Below are 26,514 nucleotides of genomic sequence, written 5' to 3'. Positions count from 1 at the left end.
GATTTTTCAGTGATTTTTCATTTATGGATGAGAAGCATTTGTTGAAAACACATAGGGACAATACACTGTGCCTTTCGCTGAACAAGAACAGCTGCAGATATTCTATAAGGGTACACTTAATAATAAAGGGACAGAGCTCTGACAATTGAGTGCTTGTTGGTGCCTATGACTTAAGAGCAGGGAAGGGAACCTCTAAGTCCATCAGACGACACCTTCCAACATATCCAACCATTGGTCATGCTGGCTGCGGCTGATGGGAGTTGGAGTCCAGCAGCTTCTGGAGGGCTTAAGATAAGTAAAGTCAAATGTTTTCAAGCAGTGGCATGGTGATTTTTTTTGTAGGGGAACAGTTAGGGCCAGAGGTTGCAAGGGCGATATGGAGGTGGGTGGGTGGGTGGGTGGGTGGGTGAGTGGGTGTGTAACTATGTCCTGATGTCATACATGTGAGCATCGTGCTTCCCTCCCTAAGCTGGGTATAAGCTTCCCATGCTTTGGGAAGGAGGCGTCAAGCCTCTTACAGGATGCTGAAGGCCTCCTGCCTCCTTCCCGAAGCCGAGCAGACTTGGGGAAGGTGGCAGGAGGGCTCTTGGACCCCCCCCCCCCAACTGGAGTATTGTGCCTCCCAGTGCTATTTTTCTGGGGAAATAGCACCTGGAAGGAACTCACCACGAACACCTCCCTTGTTCTCTTATAATGGCAATGGCACCCACCTGAGAGGTGCAGGAACTGAGTTCTGGCTGAAAAAAAGTCTGGTGGCAACCAACCAAAATATTTTTTGCCTTCATCTGATAATTGTCTATTGGCCCCATCTCACCATCCTAATAATGGAAATAGTGGCTTCCAATTTTTAGAAAGGACTCTTCATACATCAATACATGCAAAATAATTGGCGGGTATTAGGACAAAGCTACAAAGAGCATTTTTTGTGTGCTCTTCACCAATCCCTAGTTTCCACCATTCTAGATCATAAATGCTAGTTAAGGAATTCCCACATTGATTGAAGCTGTGAAGGTGAACAGTAACACAATTTGAGATATCTGCAGGCATTGTATTGACTTCCCACCCTCCAGGGAAACGTTTAAGTAATAATTATAAACATTGGGTAAAGGTAACAGAATGGTTACAAACTGACATATAAAATTTAATAGTTCTTGCTTTTACAGTAATTTTTCAATTAGACAGACAAAAAATAGCAGACAGGACCAAAATCAACTTCATAGAACATTACAAATATGGCTATAGTTAAGCCCCATGTCCCCGAAAACCAATCAGTAGTTTAGGCGTTGTATATAAATAAGCATCAATTCAACCTTTTACACAAAAAAGACTGATCCCCCCCCCAGTCCATTCCACTTAATGTAGGAAAACTTCAGTTTTCATCAGACATAAAATTATGCACTTAATGTGTGTGTGCGTATAAAAATTACCTTGTCAAAGTACCTTTTATCTAACCATGAAGTGTAAACTGCAGCATATTCAAAGGTTGCTGTTTTTGATAACAAGATTTGCTCTCTCTTTTTTTAAACCAATAGCTGTTTGGCCGTTCAAAAACCTGTGTAAGTTTTCCCTGTAGGAAAGATGCTTTTTGGGGTTCATTTCCACCTATATAGTTGATTTTTACACATTTCTTTCTTCAGGGTTCTGCTGCTAGGCAACTCACATGCAGAACAAACAACGGTCACAACGGAGAAGGGTATCTACTGTTCATTGAACTGAGTGCTGTTCAACACAGCAAAGAGCATAATGTGCGGTGTTACAGGCAAAACTCTGTACTAGCATTGGGAAATCACAGGCCCCATCCGCGCTACGCATTTAAAGCAGGATCCATACCACCTTAAACAGTCATGACTTCCCCCCCAAAGACTCATGGGAGCTGTAGTTTCCTAAGGATGCTGAGAGTGGTTAAGTGACCCCCTATTCCCTCTCACAGAGCAATAATTTTCAGAGCGCTTTAACTATTGCTGCTGAAAAACCCCATTAAAGGGCAGCAGCTATTTTGATATTTCATGCTTGGTAGATCTACATAGGCCCTCTGTGGCGTGGGCGTCAAAACTAAGACATGTAATCATGTGGGAAGGTGAAAGATATACCTGGCAAATTAGGCCCCCATAAAGTTTCCTTTTTGGGCCTCATCTTTGCTGCTTCTTTTAAATATCTGAAGTATATCAAAGATTACCAGTATATCAAAGCCGCCCAGAGAGGCTGGTGTAACCCAGTACAATGGGCGGGGTACAAATAATAAAATTACTACTACTACTATTACTACTATATTCAGTCAGGCACTTGGGATTCTTTACATCCAAGTTCAACAATATCTGCAGTTCTAATAGTAAATAAGACTTCTCTTGAAAACATGGCTTAATAACATTTGGCATCAAAAACAAGATGAGTAAAACAATTTCCATCCACGATCATGGTCACTGTAAATCACAAACAGCACCATATATCCATTAACTAACTGTGAAGCTAACATGAGGCCCCATATGCATAATGGTGCATCACTGAAATGATGAAACTGCGCGATAAAAGGCAACGAATGCATGCATTTAGACTATCTTCTTTCTTTTAAGTCATGGTATGAATGAGCCTCATGGGTCTTGCACATAACCACTTTGTTCCTTCATTGGCACAAGCCATCACAAAACTTTAAACAATGGCTTCATATTATGGCTTGTTCCGAAGCCGCTAACCACACTTTCCTTATTCAGACGTAATGGGAAACTGTAGTTGACCAAATACATCCTAACTTGTTCACTCACTCATGTGAAAGGAGGTGTGAAGCAGCCATGAGGTTTGTTTGTATCTTGTAGGCCTAGATATGCCACCCTTATGCAGACTAGAGGATGGATCTACACTTGTTGTTTACAACGTTAAAAATGTGTTATTAAAATGCAACATCAGATGGCACTGCAGAGCAGTGAGCGACCGACTGTGGAAAATTGCTATTCAGTGTTATACAATGTGTGTGTGTGTTTTTTAAAAAAAATGCTTAGCAGGTCAATGTAGGTCCGACCTGAGTTCCCCAAATAAACACTGTGCCAAACACAAGGTGGGTCATAGTGAAGTTCAGAGGGGAAAAATGGTGAGAGGTAAACTGGTTTTTATGGTCCTGAGGTTCAAGACATCAAATCTTATCTTCAAGGAGGGTACACATGACCTATATCTCTTCACATTTGCACCTTTGGAGAAAATATAGACTCATCCTTACTACTGCTTTCTACCAGACTGATACATTACTTCTAACCTTGAACTTTATTAATTTACATGGAGACAGTCCCACCTTATCACTTGATGATAAATATTAAGTATGCTATGCTAAAACTCACCCCCCCCCGCAATTCCCCCTTACAGGAGACTGAACACATGCAGCATAAATTTAATTTAGACCCGAGGCTGCTTTTCTCAGTGTATTATTTATATAAATACAGTCCTTCCCAATGGGCTTCACCACATTTATTCAATCTATATTATACACACACACACACACACACACACACACACACGGATATCTTATGTATCTTGTCTTACATATATATATGTATATATATTATATGACTTATATGTACATATTTACAACCCTTCAAAATACACTGCATTTATATACAAATACAGCTCACTAAGGGGATCCATACAGTAATTTAAAGGAAGTTCTTCATAAAGCAAGGCAGTTTCACATCCCTAAGATGTTGAAGAAGTAAATGATAGCCATATGCCATATTCGGTCGTAAACATCATACGAGTCCAGCCTGTCTGGAACTCCTGTAAGCATCAATTGGAGTTTTTTTGGGGGGGAGCCTAGTAAGAGACTCTAAGCTGATGAAGAAACACATACACATTTAATAAGCAAAGGGGATATGCAGGTAACTGCATAGTGCTTTAGTAAAAATATTCTGGGGTGTGTTCCCCCCCCCAGGGGTGGGGGACTTGGAATTCCAATTCATTGTCTTTTGTTTATCTATTCCAAGTGCAGCGTTGCTCCCAAGAGGACAGAAATGTTGGAAGCGCTGTTAAACAACAGCCAAAATATACTCTTCCCTGGAAGAACAAATGGCTTCTTCCCTAGAGACACATTTAAATCCTGAGGACAAAAGTAATGAGAGGTTTTGCATTCACCACCTTCATTTAAAAGCCCCGCAAGAGGCCCCAACGAGCTTGGTTTTAGATCTCGGTGAGAGTGAGCTTGTAAGATCCAGCCGCCTCTTCAATCTGTAACTGGAAAGTATCCTCGTTGGAATAGTGCTTCACAATGTTATCGTCCATATTCACCAAGATGCTAAGGAAATAAGAGAGTATTAAAAATGGGACGCTTTAAAGCCTAGCGGAAACACACCCAGTGGGGCAGCACAAAGCTAGGCCAACCCTATGGGCATCATCATCATAATCTTCTAGGTCAACCTAACAAAATACACTTCTGTGATGAGCAAAACAGGACCCAGGTCTCACGGGGAAAGTTACATTAGGTCTCAAGGTTCTCTTTGTTCTCTTGCCAACTGATGGAGGGAGTATTGGGGAAATTTATGGATTTTTTCCCCCCAAATAGGGGCTGCTTTCTAGCAAACCACAAAACAGATTGAGACCAGTTAGAGCAGCATTTCCCAAACTTGGCTCTCCAGCTGTTTTTGGACTACAACTCCCATCATCCCTAGCTAGCAGAACCAGTGGTCAGGGATGGTGGGAGTTGTAGTCCAAAACACACACACACACACACACACACACACAGAGTGCTAGAGAACCAAGTTTGGGAAACCCTGAGTTAGAGGTTCAGCCCGCCAGACAAAATCTGGCAAACACTAACATACTCAAAGTGCTTGTTGCCACGATTCCCTTAGGTCCTTGCTACCCAATGAGGAGGAAAGCTACCTATAATTTCAAATTTGCAGTTACATCTATGCTTACTTGTTTATCAAAAGAAACAGTTTAAGGACCAAACATGTGATAAGAACAGAGGCGGGTTTATGGCAGCATGGCTGGTTCCATCGCACTGGGTGCTGAGCCTAGGGAGCGCCATAGAGTGTCACAACCACAACATAGTGAATTGAGCAGAATGCAAGAGGCTCGTGTGTGTGTGTGTGTGTGTGTGTGTGCCAAATTTTGACACCATGCAAGACACTGCTGAAATTTATCAAGTGAGGTGGACTGCAAACATGTGCGATATAGAAAAGCTGTTCCCTTTCACAGCAGTGCTGTGGGCCTCAGATTCTCTATTGACAATGACCTAGAGCAGCGGTTCCCAATTGGTGGTCCTCAGACCCTGGGGATCCGCATAACCCACCCGGGGTGTCCATGGCACAATTCACATAACAAAAACTACCACAGAGATATCAAAATTTGTCAAAAAGTAGGCTTGGCTTTTGAAAAACCAGGGGGTTCGCAGTACTAAGCTAATTGGGAACCATTGTCCTAGAGATACCACTTCATCTTGCTGAGAGATTATTTCTGGGTATTCTGACAACATGCAATGAGTACAAGAAAGGGATATGTTGTTGCTGCCTTGAGAACTAAGTGGTGATTTCTTTTCCCTTAGCAAAACTATTTATTAGTGAAGAGTAAAGACTTAGCACACAACCCAGGGTTGTTCTCTCTCTCTCCAGCAGCTGAGGAATCATGCAGTGAGAGTGAGTTCACTTGGATTAGCTCACTTTTGCATTCTAATTCTGTGTGGCAGCTGTACTCTCAGAGCTCAATATCTTGGGGAAACAGTATTGCTCCTGTTCAAAACAGGTTCAGTGTGGGGAGAAGGCAGATCTGTGTACAGAGAGTGTGAAAAACAACATGTAAGATGCCATATCTTGCCTGCAAAGCTGCAGGGATACTATTTTCAACATACTCACCCTTTTTTACATTTCTTGAAGACTTTCCCAATTTTATCCAAAGGGACATCGTATTTGTCAGATATCTAAACAAAGCAAAAAGGAAAACAATCGCAAAAATGAAGTAATAAGACGTGAAAGAGTCCTCACAAATTGCATTTGGAGTTTGCGCTAATATTCACGCTATGTGCTAACCGTAGTTCAGGACTGAAACCATGGTTTAAACTTCCAAACACACAGCAGTGAAACCAAGATGCAGAGAAGCTTGTCTTCTCTCACAGTCTATCCTGCCAGATTTATAAGTTCATTCTATGGCAGAGCATCCTCATTCAGTGGTCAGAGATTATGGGATGTGCAATCCAACAATAATCTGGAGATCCACAGGTTGAGCATTCCTGCCCTACAGAAACCAAAAATTGGTCAAATATTTAAACTATTGGCAATAATGAACTTTTGCTTTCAAAGTATCCCAACCTTCTATTCAAGATGGTAAGCTTTACAAAAGAGCACAAGAGTTCATAGTGGTTTTTAAGCAAGAGATTCCTACTGTGAGAACTGAGGGTGTGCAGGCTCGTGAGAGAACAGTATATGTCAGAGACTCCACCTGGCTCTCCACAAACATCTGAAATAGTTGTAAAAACATATGTACACCTTCCATCCAGACCAACAGCCTGTTCTCACAGATGCCAGCTAGATGCCTATAGGAAGCCAGAAGTGGACTCTTTGCCTAAACCTATTTCCAAGTTGGTGACCATCAATACAGTGAGCTCCGTATTTTAATTACATGCTGTGTTCTAAGCAAACCAAGAATCAAGCAAGCAAGAAAGACACTGGGAATGCCATAAAACGAGAGTAGTATGCTCTAGCCATCCTGTCCACAGAACCCCTCAGAAAGTCAGAGTCACAAAGCAGACTGAGCGGCTTGCGGAAGATCTACAGTCTCACCCAGCTGAGTGCTCAGTGGTGACAGGAGAACATACCTGAAGACCCTGGGAAATGGAGAAAGGATTCCTCCCCCCCCCCATATACAAGATGGTGGCCCAAGGCCATGAAAGGCACTACACAGCAGTTCACAAAAGAAGAGTCTGCTGGATCAGGTTGAATGGCCCACCTAGTCCAGCATTCTGTGCTTGTGGGAAACCAGCAAGCAAGACTCAAGCACAAGACCACTCTTCTCTCTTGTGGTTTCCAGAAGCATTGCTGCCACCAAACTCTGTAGGCAGAGCATAGCCATTGTGGCTAGTAGCTATCAACAGCCCTGGTTAGAGGATATTTTTGGGTTTGTTCTAATCTCAGCACCAAATGCCAATGTTCATTAGATGGCAGGGCATTTTGTAGCAGCATAGTTTCTCCATACTTGTCTTTTGGTTTCCAATTGAGGGGAGCTTATGTTGCAGCCATCAAGTTATGTCGATCACTCCCCACCCCCCACACTTTCTCAGCCAAGTTTACACAAGGCACAAGGTTTGGAGCACCTCTTGCATGCAAGACATTTCAAGCTGCTGTGAAGGAATCTCAGATCAGGGGCTGGAATCTGAAACCCAAGGGCAAAAGCTTCTGAGCCTTCCCAAAGGCTTGGTTCAACTCCATAATCCTAGCTGGATGAATACATAAGGCAGACAAGCAAAGGCAAACAGCCTAAGTTACGGGATGGGCAGAGGGTATGCCTCTGGGTGGGTCTGCAAGAGTTTCTGATTCCCATCTTCTTCTTCTTTTAAAAAAGGAAAAATAAAGGAAAACCAGGAGTAGGGTTTTCTGTATGAGCTGTGAGGTCAGTTCTGGTTAAAAACAAATTCCCAGGCTGAGCATTAATTCAGGGATGCTGTGTTCTTTCATTCTAAGTGTGCGTCTCCTCTGGTGAGCCACTGTTTTGCATCTGGTTCCAGGCCAAGGTGTTTAGATTAGGAAACAAAGCAGATTCTTCTAAGCATGAAGTCTGTCTTGGACTACAAATCCCATCATCCCTGACCATTGACTAGGCAGATGTGAGTTGCAATCCAGCAGACATCCAGAAGACACCATGTTGGCAATTGTTGAGGTATTCCAGTTAAATATAATCTAGCTCATACATGTCAATGGATCTACTCTGAGGAAAACGTAGTTGCAAACCTGAATTCAGGGGATATAGTAATGGGGGTGATCAGGGTTACTGGATAGCAGAGATGTTGTTACGGGGTGGGCCCAGGGAGACCAAGACCCATTTGTGTGTGTGAGACGGGCCTCAGAATTCCTTGTCGGACACACTGCATCCCACAAAATGCAGTGTCAATGAGAAACACACACACACAGCCTCCCACCAATGTAATTTTACTCGGAGACCTACGTTTGCAAATTAGCATCTACAGGTTTTGTGCAAATTTATGTCATGGAATCTGGTGCTTTGAAGCTTTGAAGCCACCTAGCAACACCCTAGCAATTGTTTTGGAACTGGATTCCTTTTGGGAAATTGACTGGGAGTGAAATGAGCTGCAGTGGAACCGATATAAAAATTAGAGACCCAGGGTGTTGATTTTGCGAAATGTTTCAATATTAATTGCATTCAACCTTGGGCTAGAATGCATTCCTGTGTGCCTGCATTTTGTGACTCATGCCTCCCCCTCCTATGTTGTGTTCCACCACTCCTATCTGACCCTGAAAGTGGCACAGATGGCAGGATGTTTTTCTGCGTCTGCTGTGAGTTGGCACTGGCATCTCCTTGAGAAGTTCCAGGGAGAGATATGGGAAAGGAATGTCAGCAACCCTTACTGAAGGTCTGGTTGCCTAGACAACTGCCCGATCTGTTAAAAGCTGAGACCACAGGTTTTGAAAGACCCAGAGGAAGTTGAAACCAGTGTGGAGTCATGTATCTTTATATCCTTTTACCTGTAAACTTTCTTGATGTATGTAGAAGAATGGTTGATGATTTATGACTCTTTGTTTGCTGCGTTTGAACTACTGTGTATAAGCTTCATTCTGATTTGTGTCTGGGCAGTCTTTTCTAACTGGTTCTGGTTGGCAAGACTGTCCGATTGCAAAAGTAAATAAACAGAGTCCCTAACTGGATCTGCTGGCGCTTCCTGTAATTTTCTTGGTTCCGTGTTGGTAACAAATTTGGTGTAGAAGCCAAATTCTTACCACAGAACTGAGGACTCGCCGACAAAACTATTGTATTTTTTATATTTTGTTGGGAGATGCCCAGAGTGGCTGGGGCAGCCTAGTCAGATGGGTGGCATATAATAATAATAATAATAATAATAATAATAATAATAATTATTCTGCATGTTCCACACATGGAAAGCACAGATTTGAGTGGTTTTCTGCTCAGCACCTCTACCTGCAACAAAAATAGGATTGCCCTGTGAAAATGTCCCTAGTAAGACTTCAGATGTGGCTGTTTTCATCCCACATTCTCAAAATATATTTTAGGCTTGATAGTTTCTTGGTTAAGCTTTGCAATGAAGTAGATTTTTTTATATACCTATGAGTGTGAAGAAGCATACACAAAGAATATCTTCATCCATTATGCAGCATGGGGGTGGGAAGAGAAAGAGAAGGAGACAGACAAAGCATTTTTAAAGAACCTGGCACACTGGCAAGACCTGAGCAAGTAAGGTCATTCACATGAGATCAACACTACTGTCTGCCTCATTACAAGAGATTACATGCTAATTTTGGCATAGGAAAAAAAAGTCAGATTGTAGGAACTTGCAGTTAAAGAGGTCAGCCACAAAACGAGGATCATTTTCTGTGTCAACAGAAAACTAAGGCACATGCTGTTCTCCAGAGGACAATGGGATGGACTAAGTGGCTTGTCTGCATGATCTAATCCTGATTTAATAAGTCAGGATATGCATCAGCGTCATGCACCCACATGCAGCCATTTAGACAAGTGGGGAAACAAACCAGGAAGTCACAGTTCACCAATGGTCTCATGTTGCATGCAAACCTGGAACTATGATGAATGGCTTCAAAACAAGCCAGGATATGAGAGCCAGCTTTAAACCATGGAAGGACCAAATAAGTTTTGTGCGAGGGCCTGAAGATCATGCATATCCTGGCATATTTAAGTAAGGATTTGATGGCACAAACCGGGCAAATCTATGGGTTTTCTGAGAGCTAGACTGGTTCCTGGAGCTCCCATAGTCCTCCTGGGCAATAGCTTTACTGGCCCTTTGCCTAGCTCTACCCCTCTGTACTATGAGATTGGTGGCTGTCCTTTCTGTTCTCAACTTCCCCTTCCTGTTAGCAAAGTACATGAGATGCATGCAAAGAGGACACACAAGTAACCAAAGCTCTTGCCTTCTCAGTTCATAAAACGTGCCAGTGGAAAATCTAATGTTAATGTTACGCTGTGTTCTTTCTATTTCATCCAAAGGGTCATTCTGGTAGTGAAATTGGTTTTAATGTTCCCCCCTCTCTCTTCCATCAAAGAAAATATTTGCACAGGTCCAATGGGGTCCAGAGTTAGTGCAGTGATTCAAGCACAGCTGCAGTTTTAGGCTTAGGGAGAACAATTCACTAGGCATTTCTATTGCTGAAACCAATAGGACAACCACACCAATTAGCAAGGTTATATCCCTGAAGTACAGAAAGCTGGGCATCTTGTTTCTCCAGCTTTTACTAAAATTTGGTGCTAGAGAAGCTTGCAACTTACAGCTTCCATTAGACCCTTCAGAGACGGACTCTTGAGCATAAGTGCATCAAAGACTTCTTCCGATTCCTTTCGAACATACAGCAACACTGGAACAACGACAAAGTCAATGAGGATTTAGAAAAAAATCAGATTGAAAACAAACATTAGGCATTTATTAGTCAAACAATAAGTTGAGATGCTATAATGCGGCGCATAACTATTTCAGGCCAGAGCAGTCAGAAGCAGTACTTTAAATCCACTCTCTGCAAACCAGGTAGAAGCTTGATAGTGTGTGGGCCTGCCTAGGAGGAAACAGGACTGGAGAAAATTCTGCACTTAACTCCTCATAATGGACACTCCAGGGACTTGTCATAATAAATGCTTTCTTTGAGAGCAACCCATCCCCCACCTTGAGAATGAGGTGGTTCTTCTACTCTTAGAATTTCAAAAATCAAAATATGGTGACATTTGGCTGGAGGTTGACTGGACTACTGTGATGTCATAGAATGTTCACATATATATTCTAAACCACGTGAACAAAATTAAACTGGGCCCATCAACTCAGTGTACTAACAACAGGTCTCCCAAAATGAAGTGATTAACGAGAAATAAGTCGCAGTCAAGAGTTCTTTGGAAAGAGGGATTGTCAAATCACTCGGGAAACTGTAGCTCTGGCTCCGAACAACTCTCAGAACCCTTAATATATCTGTGGTTCCCAGAATTTCTTGGGTAAACCTTAAAGTGATCTAATACCGCTTTAAATATATAGTGCATATGGGACCTTCGTCGAAGCAGTAGCTTTCAAGCAATTACGATAAAGTTTGCTTATAGGTACAGATGTGAATACAAGCAGTTAACCTCCCTCACCGCTACATTCTAGGAGTATCACAATGACTTGAGCCCGGGCCAAGTGTACCTAGACTGGGTGAGGAACTCTGTTATTCAGCAAGCTGGATTTGTGATGTTCTGGTGGCATGAGAGGCTGATCAATCAATAAGGAAATTCTGTTTGCTAGGTATTTTTGTCCCATCTATGAAGACCTTGCACCTTCAAATCAAGATATCGGAGACCATTTCACATTGCAACAGGGAGCCTCAAGCGCTTGGGATGTGTCACTACCGAGGAAAGCTGTGCTGAGGCTCAAGATCACACAAAGCAATGAAACTGAGCACAGTATATTGGCTGCCCTTAATTCACCCCTGTGAATGAATGCTATCAAAGTTCTATTTGCTATAGGCGATAACAGTACCACACCTACAGTTTCAGTTTATATTATACTAAGATACTGGTTGATAGGGGTGAATTTAGGGCAGAACTGCCAGTCTGAATAACTTCCATGAATTGAAGAGCTAAAATGGAAGGCTGAAGTGGATTAGAACTGTAATATGCACAGCTTCCTTAAGTTCTCCATGCAAGCCGGTGACCTATTTTGTTACTTGCTATAATGTAAAAAGCAAGCCATTCATTCATGTTGTGGAAGATGACAACTGAGGGGGAAAAGTTTTCATTTGAGTGAATGTTTCTCTGGGTTTAGAGCTGCTTCATGTGGTATATTTTGTACTGTGTATTTGATCCCCCCCCCAAGTCAAAGTGGCCAGGTGTGGGTGGAGGACTTTTGGATCCAGCCCACAGGCCAGATACAATTCCCCGGTCCTGTAATACGTCAAGGGGACCTGGCTCATGTACTGGCAAAATTAGCTAACACAAGCCTGCCTTTTAGAATCCATACTGCCTTTTAGAACCCATACTGGACTATTATGAAGTACAACCCAAACAGCGCTTTCTTTTCCTCCTGGTTGGTGGCATTATTTACCTCTCTTTGGTTCTTCTATTCGAGACAGCTTAACCGGCGTGGCAGCAAAATCATCTTCATTGATATAAGGCCCCCTCTTCATGGCAGAGCTACAAGAAAACCAGCCAGGCCATCAGATCACTCAATCCAAAAGCTTGCAAGACCACTTTCCCCAAACCACACCTATCAGCTAGCTTCACAGGTGACATCAGCCAATGGGCAAAAGGACAGTGTTTAATCATGCAATGTCTGCGCAGTCCTGCTCCCAGCAGGAAACAAGAAAGCAGAATTTTAATCCCTGCTCATCTGCAAAACAGGTATTAAAAGTCCTCTGCAAAAGTGCTCTTTGCAGCAGCTCCCGTGCAAGTTTTGCAAAGGATTTAAGACATCTCCTGCATTCGAAAGGGAATGTGGGGGGCTCTCTTAAATGCTTTTGCAAGGTTTCCCCCTCCCCCCTTTAAGTCCCCACTGTTAGAGGCTTAAAGCGGAAGTGTAGAGAGACTTAGGGCAAGGAATTTTGACAGGTGGGTGTCCCCGCTACCTTGCCAATCCAGTGATCTTGTCAAATGGTGGACCTACTCACTGGTCACATTTGGCCCACGAGGCAGATCCTGATAAGGATTTGGCCCTTGGAGGCAAAAAGTTTTCCCATCCATGCTTTAGATGTTGTTTAATTCCCATCCATCCCAGCAGACATTGGCCAATGACCAGGGGTGATGGGGTTGTACTCAGTAACACCTGGAGGGCCCTGAGTTCCCCATCCCTAACTAGAACAAAACAGTGCATTCCTCATTCAAAAATATTTAGCAGCTCTGGAGTATGGAAGTGGTAACAAATCTTACCCTTCACCCTCCAGTTCTTCAGATGCAACAGGAAAGACCTAGAAAGGGTACGGGGGGGGGGGGGAGTCCAGTTATTTTTACATGTTCTGGAGAAAACTTAATAACCGATCAATACAGTTGTGTTGCATGTACCCAGCAACCTTGACAACTGGTAGAAAAGTGCTTTGGAAACCATTCAGAACTAGCCATTGTCTGCTACTGGTTTGCTTTCTTCCTTTATCCATCACCAACCTATAGATCTCCCATCTCGCTGTTCTCCTAACTTTGGAGAGGCTCCTGCCCACTGCTCCCTTTCTCACCTTCTCTCTATCTTCCAAACCCCCTAAACCCAGTCCTTTCAAAGTGCTTCCTGGATGCCTACCACCCTGGCTTTTTCAAAAATTCTCAGCTACTCTTGCTCTCCTGTTAACCCTCATATACCTGCTACTCAACCCTCTTTCATTTCCCCCCCTTTGTCTCCTCCTGTCACAAACACTTTTTATGCTTTGAGAAATAACCTTTCTTACTTCTTTACTATCACCCTCCCTCCCAGATATAAAGCAAAAGAGGAATCGTACATGAGCTCCCCGCTGAAGATTGGAATAGTGAACATCAGGTATGAAGAGAACTGGCTGAGTATCAAGGTCCATGAACGGCTTGAAGATAGTGATATCTGTACGCTTGTGGGACGGAAGCAGCGGCACTTTGACGTCAGAAACTGTTGGAAAGAAGAAGGAAATAATACATTTCTCTTTCACACACAACCTCCCTTAGTGTCTGCTTTCTGAAGAAGAGCCTGTTTTACGACTCCTTGCCAAGTGGAACAAAGTAGAATGGAGATCCTGGGAGCGGATTTGAGACTCTTTTCTATACTACCATTCTGCTGCAAAAATTGGCAGGCAAAGGGCCACAAGTGGGGAGAACCCTGTTGCACTCCTGTCTTGCTTGCAGGCTCCCCACAGACATCTGATTGGTCATGGTGAGAACATGGGCTTTGGTCTGATCCAGCAAGACTCTTTTTTCGTCCTTAACTTGCCCCATGGAACTCCCATCTCTATCTATGCAGCCCTGCCCTGGACTCCATTTATTAAGGCGTGTCCAAATTTGAGTGTTGATTCTGCTTAGCTGAATAAAGCACTGCCACCAGAGATATACGTGTTGGGACGTGGGTGGCGCTGTGGGTTAAACCACTGAACCTCTTGGGCTTGCCGATCAGAAGGTGGGCGGTTCGAATCCCCGCGACAGGGTGAGCTCCCATTGCTCGGTCCCTGCTCCTGCCAACCTAGCAATTCAAAAGCACGTCAAAGTGCAAGTAGATAAATAGGTACTGCTTCAACGGGAAGGTAAACGGTGTTTCCGTGCGCTGCTCTGGTTCACCAGAAGCGGCTTAGTCATGCTGGCCACATGATCTGGAAGCTGTACGCCGGTTCCCTTGGCCAATAAAACGAGATGAGCGCCGCAACCCCAGAGTCGGTCACGACTGGATGAGGTGGTCCCTTTTGTGTTCGTCCCTGCCTTCTACGCCATGGATTCTGTCAGTTAAGTACCGGCAGGGTCTGTGGTGCAGATAGCTGTGCACGCACCTTGTTTTTCTAAAATAATTCCCTGCCCAAGTAGTATGCAAAAGCACACAGTTTATGTCTGCTTGTGCAATTTTCCTGTTTTGTGCAAATCCAAGGGATCAAAAAGGGAAAAAAATCCATTCAGGAGAGCCCTGGAAATAGCTACTAGTACAGCTGCGGGGGGAAATGAAAGCACTTAGGAAGTGCTGAACATGGAAAAGGCTGACTGAGCCCCAAAACATCACAAAAACAAATTGGCTGTGATCCAGAGTGGAGTGATTTGATTTCCCACAACTTCTTGGATTATCCTCATATCAGGTAAACCCAAATTTACAGGGTAAAAGCATTGAGACTGGTGTTGTGCAGGCTAATGTCATGTGGACTATGTAAAGTATATGGGAACGCAAACAGCTGTAAACTCTAGTGTGTGGACAAGCCCTAGCCACACAACTAAAAATGGGTTGGGATCTAGAATTTTATTTTGGGAGTCACCTTGAGGACCCTGATAGGATTATAAGAAGGATAAATGCATTGTTGCATACCACCCCAATTTACAAGTGGTGCAACATTCCAGGGGTTCCAGGCTTCATGTTTCATTTTGGAAATGAGGCATGGCGGAGACTGTGGTGCCTTTATGATATATGGTTTATTTACGCATATATACATCCTGATCCTATGGAGGGGGTTCACAGCATGAACACCCCAGTCTTGGATTCAAACAGAAATCAACCACTGCTTTCTGCGTTGCTCCGATTCTCTCTCCAGCTTTCTGCTTTACTTCTAGGTCACTGCTCCAAACTCTCCTCTCTAAACTCTGGCTTTATCTCTTGAGACGTGGGGACCCTGCTCTCATATGCCATCTTGCACTAAGCCCCTTAATCCCCCTCATCACCCAGGCTATTACCTCACCAGGAGGCTTGTCTGACTATTCCAAGAATTAGAAGCATTGATTAAATTCTAACACTTACTGGATCCAGGGATTAGAGTGGTCTAGCACCCAGTTTAACACCCCCAAATTTATAACATCAAGTTTTGGATGCCCCAAGGAACATTCAGATATTCTACCAAGACACCATTTCCAAAATGAATGTATTTAAATGCATTTATCTCTACTTCTGCCTCAGAAAATCCTGTTAATGATATAGTTTGTGAGGTGGCCCTACATTCATGTCTTGGTGTAACTGCATTAAAGTTGCATTTTCTTGCTCGACTGCCTCTCCTCAAGCTGAACACACCTATCTTAGCAAGGGCTAAATAAAGGTTCAATTCCACCAACACCATTATTGTCTGCCCCACATCAGCACACCTCCCCTTTAAGAAAAACAAACCAACCCTGTGCTTTATACTATTGCTTGCATTTCAAATTTAGATTTAGTTGAAATTTTCCACTAAATGAAATGGCACTTTAATATTTCCTTTATACCATTGCTTGCATTTCAAATCAGATTTAGTTGAAATTTTCCACTAAATTAAATGGCACTTTAATATTTTCTACTTACAGGCATTCAGCTGGGAGCTGGGGTCAGTACACTTGCCTTTTCTTTTGCTTTGTTTTCGTTCCTCATCTCTGATCTTCCTCTCTGCCCCCTGTCAGATAGAAAGAAGAAAGGTTATTTACAGAGGCTTGGCTTCCTCTCCATTGAGGTCAGCATCCCTGGTCCCTCCCAAATCAGGCATTGTGGAAGTCAGTCACGCTTGGAACTTCTTCCTCTTCCAAAAGTCATTGAACTTGAAACCAAACCCATACACAGTTCAAATCATCAAAGACATAGTAAGTCTAACTCTTTGAAGATGGAGTGTTATGGTGTTAGTTATTACATTTAATCTTCACAACTGTTTTAAAGGGTGGTAGGCAAGAAAATTGTTGCTGCAACTCTCAGCCAGTATAACTGGTGTCTCTGTTTTATAATCAATAAACAGAATTTTTCTTATGTCAAAGCAAGGCTTGAAGTATGATGGACAATATATTAGAAATGTAGATTGCAACCAAGTATGAATGATCAATTATTGCACCTGCCTTGCGCGTGCGGGGGGGTGGGCAGATTCAAGACAGAAAATACAGTGGTACCTTGGGTTACAGACGCTTCAGGTTACAGATGTTTCAGGTTACAGACTCCGCTAACCCAGAAACAGTACCTCGGGTTAAGAACTTTGCTTCAGGATGAGAACAGAAATCACGCAGCAGCAGTGCGGTGGCAGCAGGAGGCCCGATTAGCTAAAGTGGTGCTTCAGGTTAAGAACAGTTTTAGGTTAAGAACGGACCTCCGGAACAAATTAAGTTTTTAACCCAAGGTACTACTGTAGTTGTAAGCATTCTTTATGTCCCTTGCCATAAGCAATGAGGATCAAAACAACAGCTTGAAGTAGTTAGTTTTATACACAGGTGTTAGTTTTATACATGGGTGAAAGGATGCTACAAACAGAATAAATTGATTTGTCTCATTTAGAAAACAAGGAAAGGGTGTATTCAGGTTTGGTGTGAAATATCGCTTTTAATTTGCTATGTGCCCTATTAATTTTTTTATTGATCAATACCTAAAGTGAAGCAGACTTATTTTATTGTTTTAAAATGTTACTTTCAAAGCTTTTGGATGTCATGTTTGCTTGAGTTCCTTTTAAAGACAAATGATCCCATAACAATACCAAGGTGGATACGGTCAACCATGTGTTGTTTTACTGCAGTTCTAACCAGGGGGTTAGAAAGCATATAATCCATCGTCTCCTGAGACTGTTTCCAGGTCAATCTTTAGAGACCTTCTTGAGGGAACTAATACTGTTATTACTGAGCAGGTGCCAATTTTGTTAAGGTCTTGTTTTGTTAGACTTGTTGTGATTGCTAATTCTACATTTGTCATCCTTTATAATAAATTTTATCGAGGCTGTGCTCCGCTACTGCAGAGCTTTCCAAACTTTTCATGTTGGTGACACACTTTTTAGACATGCATGATTTTGCAACACAGTAATTCAGTTTTCCTAGCAAACCGGAGGTTAAACTAACCCCTTTCCAGACCTGGGAGGAGTGAGGGGAGCGTTCGCACAACACACACCTACACACTGCAGCCGACACACAGTTTGGAAAGCTCTGCACTACCATATAGTGGATATACTCTCTCTGCGCTAGGGCTGGGTGATATCTTGATATATCGTCCAAAACCGGTTTGAAGTCCACAACGAGATATTGGTTTCATAATTTCTGACCTGGCAATATATCGCAAATCATGGTGTGGGTGTGTGGGTGTATGTGTGTGTCAGAGTGTGTGTGCTATGCAAAAATCACAATGAGGGGGAAACCATGAAGCCAGCCAGCCAATGCCTCTACAGAGCTCTATCCTTATTTCAGACATTGTGATATATTGGTATATCGCAATGTTTAGCTGGTGATAAACCAGATATTGCCCAGCCTTACTCTGCATAGGGTGTAGCTTCCCCCAACAAATACATAGAGCAAAACAAATGCATGTAAACTGATCTTGTGCAACTAGTGGGGCAAAGTTTTAGGTTAAACTACTGGCTACAGGTGGTAAAACAAAGGTGCAGCAGTAAAGCCACAGAAACCCAAACTGAGAACATGGAAGTTTCTGTCTTGTAAACTTGCATCTTGTAAGCTAATCAATAAAGATGAAGATTGAACTGTAGATGAAAACAGGCCCATTTGGACCCAGCTTCGTTGTTTTTTCCTCAACAGCGAGCAGCCTTGATTTTTTTTTTTTTAAAGTAGATTAAAAAAAGCAGATCGACCTTGTTCTTCAATGTTTTGCTACTTGGATTTAGCACCACATTTTTTTGTTAATGGGGACAGAATCTGCAGGACAGAATGACCGCTTAACCCAGATGATGTAGAAATGCCAAAAGAGGGAAATCAAGTAGGCCCGAGTTGGCAAACTAGATGAACCACGCTGCTTTGTTCCTAAAATACTTTTTTTAAAGTATGTTTTTTTCTTATACACATCTTTGTTTTTTCTCACACGTCCCCCCACTTTTTTTCTCTGTATCACTTTATTTCTTTATAATTGAAGTTCATTCGAAAAAATATTAATATTTAAAAGTAGGAAAAATGTTCCTAAAATAACTTGCTTTTATTGTTGGTTATTAATTAAAAGCCAATAATGTCTACAATTTTATCTCTCATGGTCAAGAATTAGGTGTGTTTTGGATTCCATTTATTTCAAAAAGTTTAACAGGGCTGAGAATTCATTTCCTGAGAAACTGATAGTCATCAGGTAGTTGACATCAATCTTCATGAGCTACGTGATGCTAGTGTGTGTGTGTGTGTGTGTGTGTGTGTGTGTGTGTGTTTTTAAAAAAGCAAGCAAATGATCAGTGATGACAATACAACAATAATTAGCTTTGGTTAGTGGAATTTGTGGGATAGCTGGAAGAGTTCTTCATTTTGGTTGGTTAGCAATTTCATTAAACACCTCAGAGTTATAAATAAGAAAATCTAGCATGTGCTCGTATTTTTCTGTTTGAAATGGAAGGTTCATAGCATCAATGTGTGTATGTGTGTGTACACACACTTGAGACTTTTCACTTGACATCCTTTCCAAGTGATTGCGCCCTCACCAAATATGCAAATAGCACAACACTGAATGAGTCTCAAAAAGTAACAGGTCATCTTAATTTCCAAGTGGTGAAGAGTGTTGCTGTTGTTGTTTTGAATTGTAGTTTAGTTTAGCCAGTCAATCTCATTTATTACAAGACAAGCAGAAAAAAATAAACAATTTGAATTGTTTATGTTTCTGCTTGCCTTGTAAGAAATGCGACTGACGGACTAAACTAAAGAGGCAAAACATTCCTAAATAAAGCTATCATTTTACAGACTCCATCAGCTTTACCTTGTCACAGAAGACTTTAATCTGGCAGTAAGCTCTGTGGACTGGCTTGTTGCTCCTGTTGTTGTAGCTGTAGGTGTCAATCTGAAGATTCAGAGGAAGTCCTTTGACACCTTTCTGAGATGAGAAGTCTGTGCTGAGGCAGTTTACGGCAATGAAGACCTGCAAACAAACCAGGAAAACCCATTCTCATCAAAAGCAGCCCCAAGGAACTTTTATCGTCTTTTTTCTGCTGCAGCAAGAAAATTCATCAGTACTGTATTCAGCCACAAACCACAGGATATATCGTGCAGATGGCCCGCTAGTGTGAAGTCCAACAAAGTCTAACAGAATAATCCTATGCATGTCTATTGGGATGCAAAATCTATGGACATCACTGCCAGTTACGTGCATCCAGAATTGCAGACCCTCCAAGTGTCCCTATTTTCCAGGGACAGTCCTGGATTTACAGAAGCCCTCCGTGTGTCTGATTTGATCCCGGAATGTCCTACTTTTGCTTAGGGTGATTTTCATCAGAGTGTATGGAGCTATGGGACCCTCAAGCAAAGGAGATAAGTAACTAGACAACCTTTAGAAGTCAACTGAAGGCAGCCCTGTATAGGGATGTTTTTTAATGTTTAATGTTTTACTATGTTTTTGTATGAGGGACGTGGGTGGCGCTGTGGGTTAAACCACAGAGCCTAGGACTTGCCGATCAGAAGGTCGGCGGTTCGAATCCCCTTGACGGGGTGAGCTCCCATTGCTTGGTCCCTTCTCCTGCCAACCTAGCAGGTTGAAAGCACATCAAAGTGCAAGTAGATAAATAGGTACCGCTCCAGCGGGAAGGTAAACGGCGTTTCCATGCGCTGATCTGGTTCACCAGAAGTGGCTTAATCATGCTGGCCACATGACCCAGAAGCTGTACGCCGGCTCCCTCAGCCAATAAAGTGAGATGAGCGCCGCAACCCCAGAGTCGGTCACGACTGGACCTAATGGTCAGGGGTCCCCTTTACCTTTACCTTATATGTTTTTATATATGATGGAAGCCATATGATTCAACGCTACGCCCTTGATTTCGCTCCTGAGTTCCAGATGTGGTGAGCACATCTTAACTTCAACAGTGGCAAATGTGAACCCATTGCCAGGATTAGTTCCTTAACGCGGATAGACATCCGTATCTCTATCTGGAACCATTAGCTGTTACACACAACTACAGCAGAGCAAGGAATACATGTACAAAAAAAGAAACCCCAATCAGATCTTTTGCTCAGAAGAAACGTTCTGCAGAATTTCGGTATGTCTTTCCTTTAAAAAAAGGCATATTTATGTATATTTGTTGGAGAGAAGAAAAGGCAACCTGAAATACCTGTTCTGCTGGTTGCCAAATGTTATTTCACTCTGTACCCTCGAGGGGTTTAGAACCACCATTTCAGACCCACAACTTTCACACATTAACTGTGGGTTGATATGACATGAACTTAATAGCTCAGCATTACAACTGCTTCCTCGCTTGGAATGCCCTTGCCCAACCAAGACCAGAGCTAGAGAAGTGAAACTGCTCCAATAATAAGCGGTAAAATAATTTGATTTGCTGCACCTCTTACCTAAAGGCTGGTTTTCTTCAAAGCAAGGCGAAAATCAAAACTGATCAGCGGTGAATGACTGACCCCTAGTGGAAATAACAATAGCTGCTGCAATTCTAAAAGGCGTTCTCTTCCTAACGATGGGCGATGATAATCATGCTCAAAGCGAGCCACTGAAAACAGTAGACTTAATTCCATCCATTTCAGTGGGTCTACTAAGTAGTAACCCACGAAAAATGCTAGGGAACCCCAAAAGGAGCAGGCCTCCAGTGAGAAATTACATTGCAGTACTGTTTTTCTAGAAAAAGAGGTGTCAGAGCTCACCATGAACTTCCCCCTTGTTCTCTTAGAATGACAATGGCGCCTCCTGCTGGACAAAAAAGCCCTGTGTCATTTGTCCAAAAGCTAAGTTTTGAGGCACATCCTCAGTTGACCTCATCTCTGTGTTAGAGTGGGAAGAACTCACTTATGACTTGCACCCTACAAAAGCACCAGATAGATTTGACGTCAGGGCTTCCAGAAGGCAAATGTGCCTGCCTGTGGCCTAAGTACATTATCTGAGGTAATTTTCTAGACCAATGGATGGGAACAACACAGAGAGAGAGCCAGAAGTTTCTCCCTTGTTTCCAGAGGTAGTTCCCACCCCAAATGGATTTCTAACCAGTTATCTTTGACAACTCTAATCAGACCTGATCTACATGCAGGTTTCATTTTAATTAGCAATTGCTATCTATGTAACACCTTTAATGAATGTGACACCTTACTGTCTAATGAGCTCGCTAGCTTTCATGCAAGCTGTTTTTTTGAAAAGCTGGTTTTGCTTATCAAAGCTTTTACTCATGCTCAAGAGGAAGTCAAATGTACAGCTAGGTAATATTTCCTTCAACAATGGCTTAGAAATTTTTGCAGCTGGCAGTGACAATGTGCTGACAGTTTTTTTATTTAATTTAAGCAGTAAGATGTCAGCAAACACTAGAACTCAGGGGTCATCCAAGAAAATGAATCAGCTGTAGATTCAGGAGAGAAAAATGGAAATCTCTCTTATGTGGGTCAAATTTATGGGTCAGGTGCCTTTCAAAGAGGATTTAGACCTACTTTCTCATGAATTCGGCTTACCAGCAGTTACTAACTACAATAGCAAAATAGAACCTCCATCTTGTAAGGCAGTATACCTTAGAATACCAGATGCTGAGGACGAATAGGCTGATGCTTCCATGCCCTGTTTATAGGGGCTTCCTGGACTTATTTGACTAGCTGTCATCTTTGCAACACAAAGGGAGGAGTTGTTTTCTGTACTTGAAACTCTGGACTGAGCCAGCTTGCATGTGTCATAACAGAACACCTTACATCCATGATCTGGAAAAGCACCATCCTTCTGATGAGGAAGTTTTGTGTGTTTAATTAGAACTCTTAACCCAATTACATTCTGTTTCCTGATGTGAGAACAGGGAAGAACTGCTATGGGAAAGCAGCCTAGCTGCTGCGTCTGTTTCCTGAGGTAGTGCTTGAACTGAGGTGGACTGGAGGCAGATGACTCATTAATGAAATCCACAAGCTTATCGCCAACCTCCCCAAATTTTAGCTCAGTCAGGCTCTCCCTAAAAGCATGAACTAAGGAGACAAGCGCAGAAGGTAAGGAAGGGGCCTAGAGAAAAAAGCAGCTCTCTCTTTTTTAACATCTGTTTGGATTATACAATCCAATGCCGGTCATTAGTGTTGGGCTGGGTGTTCACCAGTATGCGGATGATACCCAGCTCTACCTCTCCTTTAAATCGGTACCAGTGAAGGCAGTGAAGGTCCTGTGTCTGGAAGTGGCTGGAGGATGGATGGCGGCTAACAGATTGAGGTTGAATCCTGACAAGACAGAAGTACTGTTTTTGGGAGAAGGGGGCGGGCAGGTGTGGGGGACTCCTTGGTCCTCAGTGGGTTACCTGTGCCCCTGAAGGACCAGGTGCACAGCCTGGGAGTCATATTGGACTCACAGTTGTCCATGGAGGTGCAGGTCAATTCTGTGTCCAGGGCAGCTGTCTACGTAGCCTGAGACCCTACCTGACCGCAGACTGTCTCTCACCAGAGTGGTGCATGCTTTGGTTATCTCCCGCTTGGACTACTGCAATGCGCTCTACATGGGGCTACCTTTGAAGGTGACCTGGAAACTACAACTAATCCAGAATGCAGCAGCTAGACTGGTGACTAGGGGTGGCCGTCAAGACCATATAACACCGGTCCTGAAAGACCCACATCGGCTCCCAGTACATTTCTGAGCACAATTCAAAGTGTTGGTGTTGACTTTTAAAGCCCTAAATTGCCTCAGCCCAGTATACCTGAAGAAGTGTCTCCACCCCCATCGCTCAGCCTGAACACTGAGGTCCTCCTCCGAGGGTCTTCTGGCAGCTCCCTCACTGCGAGAAGCAAAGTTACAGGGAACGAGGCAGAGGGCCTTCACGGCAGCGGCGCCCTTTCTTCAGATGTCAAGGAGGTAAAGAACTATACAACTTGTAGAAGACATCTGAAGGCAGCCCTGTATGGGGAAGTTTTTAATGTTTGATGCTTTATTATGTTTTATATATTCTGTAAGCCGCCCAGAGTGGCTGGGGAAATCTAGCCAGATGGGCTGGATATAAATAGTAAGATTATTATTATTATGAAGCAAGCCCATTGAAATAACTGGACCTACATTTGTCATTTCAATGGGTCTACTCAAAGTACAGCTAACCCTTTTTATGCTTCTTCTTAAGAACCTTCTTATTAAAAGCACCTCATCTCAGCTATCATTTAAGATTGCTGCTTTTCTGCTTCTCCAAAAACTAAAGACAACATTTGGCTGGGATCGTAAGCTGCCAAAATGACATATTGTTCTCTGAATCTGTGTCTTAAAGGAAAAGGAGGGCGAGTGACTGCACCAGATACTTCCCCACCCAAGAACTGCCAGAAGAAAGAAATATACAGCCGCAAAAGTTGTTGGACATCTTCAGCCTGTAGAGCAAGATTCCTCTTCTGACAGCCTTTTTCAGAGGACACTTCTGCATTCTTGGCTACATTAGAGTTTAGTGTGCGTGTTGTTTTTGAGCAGGATTCTCTATGTAAATTTTAAGGAGGCAGCAGCGACTTACAGATGGGCTTCCATTAGAGCGTGCATCTACATGATTTGAGCCCTTCCAATACAGACATAGCAGAGAAGTATTGGGGTACCTGTTTCGTTGTACACAAAGTGACTCTTACATGAACAAAGAAATGCTTGGTGCACAACGTAGCATTCATATGCGCATATAGAGCATTGTCCTGCACTGAAGGAAGAAACAGAAGTCCCTGCATGTGCAAGGCTTCTCATTCTTAGGTCTCGTAGCATTATTGGCTATCCAAGATACCACCCTCCAGTATTAACACTTCAAAATATACCTCAGCAAACTGTGCATTGCTGCCATGATATTTATGCATATGCATTTATAACGCAAGTGTGGGCTAAATATAGATTTGCGGTAAATTCAAGCATCCATGTCCAACTAAGATTAAATCTCTAGAGCAACCCTCGACAGGCTATTGGATCCAGTTCACCTAAACCCCAGCCAGAATGGTCAGTAGTCAAAGATGATGGGAATTGCAGTCTAAAAACATCTGGAGAGCCACAAGTTCCCCTTCCCTGATGTAAACACTCTGGAGAAAAAGGTGAAGAATAAAAACTACAGCAACTCACGCTGACAACATTTTAGCAAGGCAAAAAGGGGGAACCTTCCAGACACAGGAACCAAGAAATGGGGATTGTTGTTCCCTGCACACCACGGGGGAAGAATAGCACCTGCCACACAGACCAAATTTAAGCGTACTCAACCATTCATAGTGCTAAATTAGCATGCCACATATTTGGCTATAGATCACAGAATCATAGAGTTGGAAGGGACAACCCCCTGCAAGGCATGAATCCTTTGCCCAACGTGGGACTCAAACCCACAACCCCAAGATTAAGAGTCTCCTGCTCTCCTGCTTGAGCTATCCTAGCTGATTAATTGGTGCATTCCCTTGGAAATGTTTTCTTTCCCCACACTGATGATAAGGCTCAATAGTCTAAGTTTGAACGAACTGACAAGACGAGAATAGATTTGTCATCTCATCATGTACGATTTATATAATTTGCTTAAAATTGTTCTTAACGTGGTATTTTAAATTGTTGTGACCCACCCTGGGCGATTTATTAATTAATTGATAACATTAGGAAAGGCTTGATTTGTAAAATTCACACCCCATCATACTGGGGCGCATATTTTACAACTTAGCAAATGCAAGATCGGGTGACACCGAACCAGGTGGTGCAATCCAACCTGCGGGAAAGGCTGGCAAAAACAAAATGGCAGGCAAGCAGTTTCCAGGTAAGGCAAATGAACCAACCATAGTATGGCTTACAAAGACACAATTGTCCAAAACAAGTGGCAGTTGCAGTGACTGGCAATTAGCTGCCCTAATCATAGAACAATAGATTTGTAGAGTTGGAAGAGATCCCAAGGATAATCTAGTCCAACTCCCTGCAATACAGGACTCTCCACCTGGAAGGCACCAGGTTCTTCATCCTTGCCATAAATCTAATCTGCCTAGATTGAGGATTCATTGATGGTGATGACAGAAGATGCAGTAGAAAGTAGATGTGGTGCTAAAGGACTGCTTCATTGGTTCCCCTGAGAGGCCAGCTCCATCAGGCCATTCCTTCCCTTAAGCGTCACCCAGCAGCAACCACACCATTGGCTCTTTGGGGAGACCAGTTCCATCTAGCTCCTCCCCCTCCTTGAACTCTTTCCATTCCAGCTGGCAGGGGTGCCAACTTGGATAAAATATTTGGGGGGACTCAGGTAAGCCCTGCCCCACATAATCGACCACACAACGCAGTGCACGAATACTATTTGAATGGCAATGGCCTTCAACTGGAACAGGAGCAGCCCCCTCAAAAAATTTATGGGGGGCAAAGAGACCTCAGCCCCTAGGAGTTGGCTCCTATGCCAGCTGGAAATTATACGCTGCACCTAAGAATGTTTCCTTTTTCCTCCTCGTTCATTTCTCCCTTGGTTTTTATGAATTTAAGATTGTAAGCCTGAGTTGGCAAGAGGTGTCTTGATTTTATGAAGCTTATTTGACTAAAGAATGGAGTAAACGAACTGTGGATAAGCAGCGAAAGTGGCGTTCCTGAAACACTGTGAAGAAGAATCAGATGTTACGCCGCAATCCAAACCACATCCAATCAGAAGCAAGACCTACTGAATCCAGCGATGCTTACTCTCAGGTAAATGGGGTTAAGACTGCAGCTGCAGTCGAAGCAATTAATAATGCAAAGCAGGATTTGGAGCTACAGTCAAAGGAGGGGGGGAAAAGCTGAGGCTGCAATCTTACTCACTCTTACCTGGAATGAGCCCCAGAAACAGAGAACTTAAAGGGGAAGCATGCAGAGGATTGTACTGCTGGTGTCAATGCTACACTCCCTCTCATTACAAATGCCATTAAAGCTTGATTGACTCATCCGCATGCCTCCCATTTAGTTTC

The 26,514-nt window shown here is 43.0% G+C and overlaps 1 protein-coding gene across 4 annotated transcripts in view; it reads right to left on the bottom strand.

Moving 5' to 3' along the window:
• Nucleotides 1–1,120: 1,120 nt before the first annotated feature.
• The window catches only part of GRHL1 (grainyhead like transcription factor 1), a 60,006-nt gene continuing 34,612 nt past the window's right edge, over nt 1,121–26,514 (bottom strand). For 3 of the 4 annotated variants that reach the window (XM_080999148.1, XM_080999146.1, XM_080999147.1), the window contains exons 9-16: nt 19,433–19,591; nt 16,097–16,184; nt 13,614–13,753; nt 13,057–13,094; nt 12,236–12,324; nt 10,444–10,529; nt 5,832–5,896; nt 1,121–4,273 (exon numbers count right to left, since the gene is read on the bottom strand). In XM_080999148.1, coding sequence (XP_080855274.1) covers nt 4,159–4,273; nt 5,832–5,896; nt 10,444–10,529; nt 12,236–12,324; nt 13,057–13,094; nt 13,614–13,753; nt 16,097–16,184; nt 19,433–19,591 — 780 coding nt within the window. In that variant the 3' untranslated portion in view covers nt 1,121–4,158. The remainder of the gene's footprint in view (nt 4,274–5,831; nt 5,897–10,443; nt 10,530–12,235; nt 12,325–13,056; nt 13,095–13,613; nt 13,754–16,096; nt 16,185–19,432; nt 19,592–26,514) is intronic. The other variant, XM_080999149.1, reaches the window with a different exon arrangement.

Source organism: Podarcis pityusensis (genome assembly GCF_964106645.2).
Source record: "Podarcis pityusensis genome assembly, chromosome: 3".
NCBI classification, from domain to species: Eukaryota; Metazoa; Chordata; class Lepidosauria; order Squamata; family Lacertidae; genus Podarcis; species Podarcis pityusensis.
The sequence above is the reverse complement of the archived record's forward strand: the minus strand, read 5'-3'. Positions and strand labels throughout refer to the sequence as shown.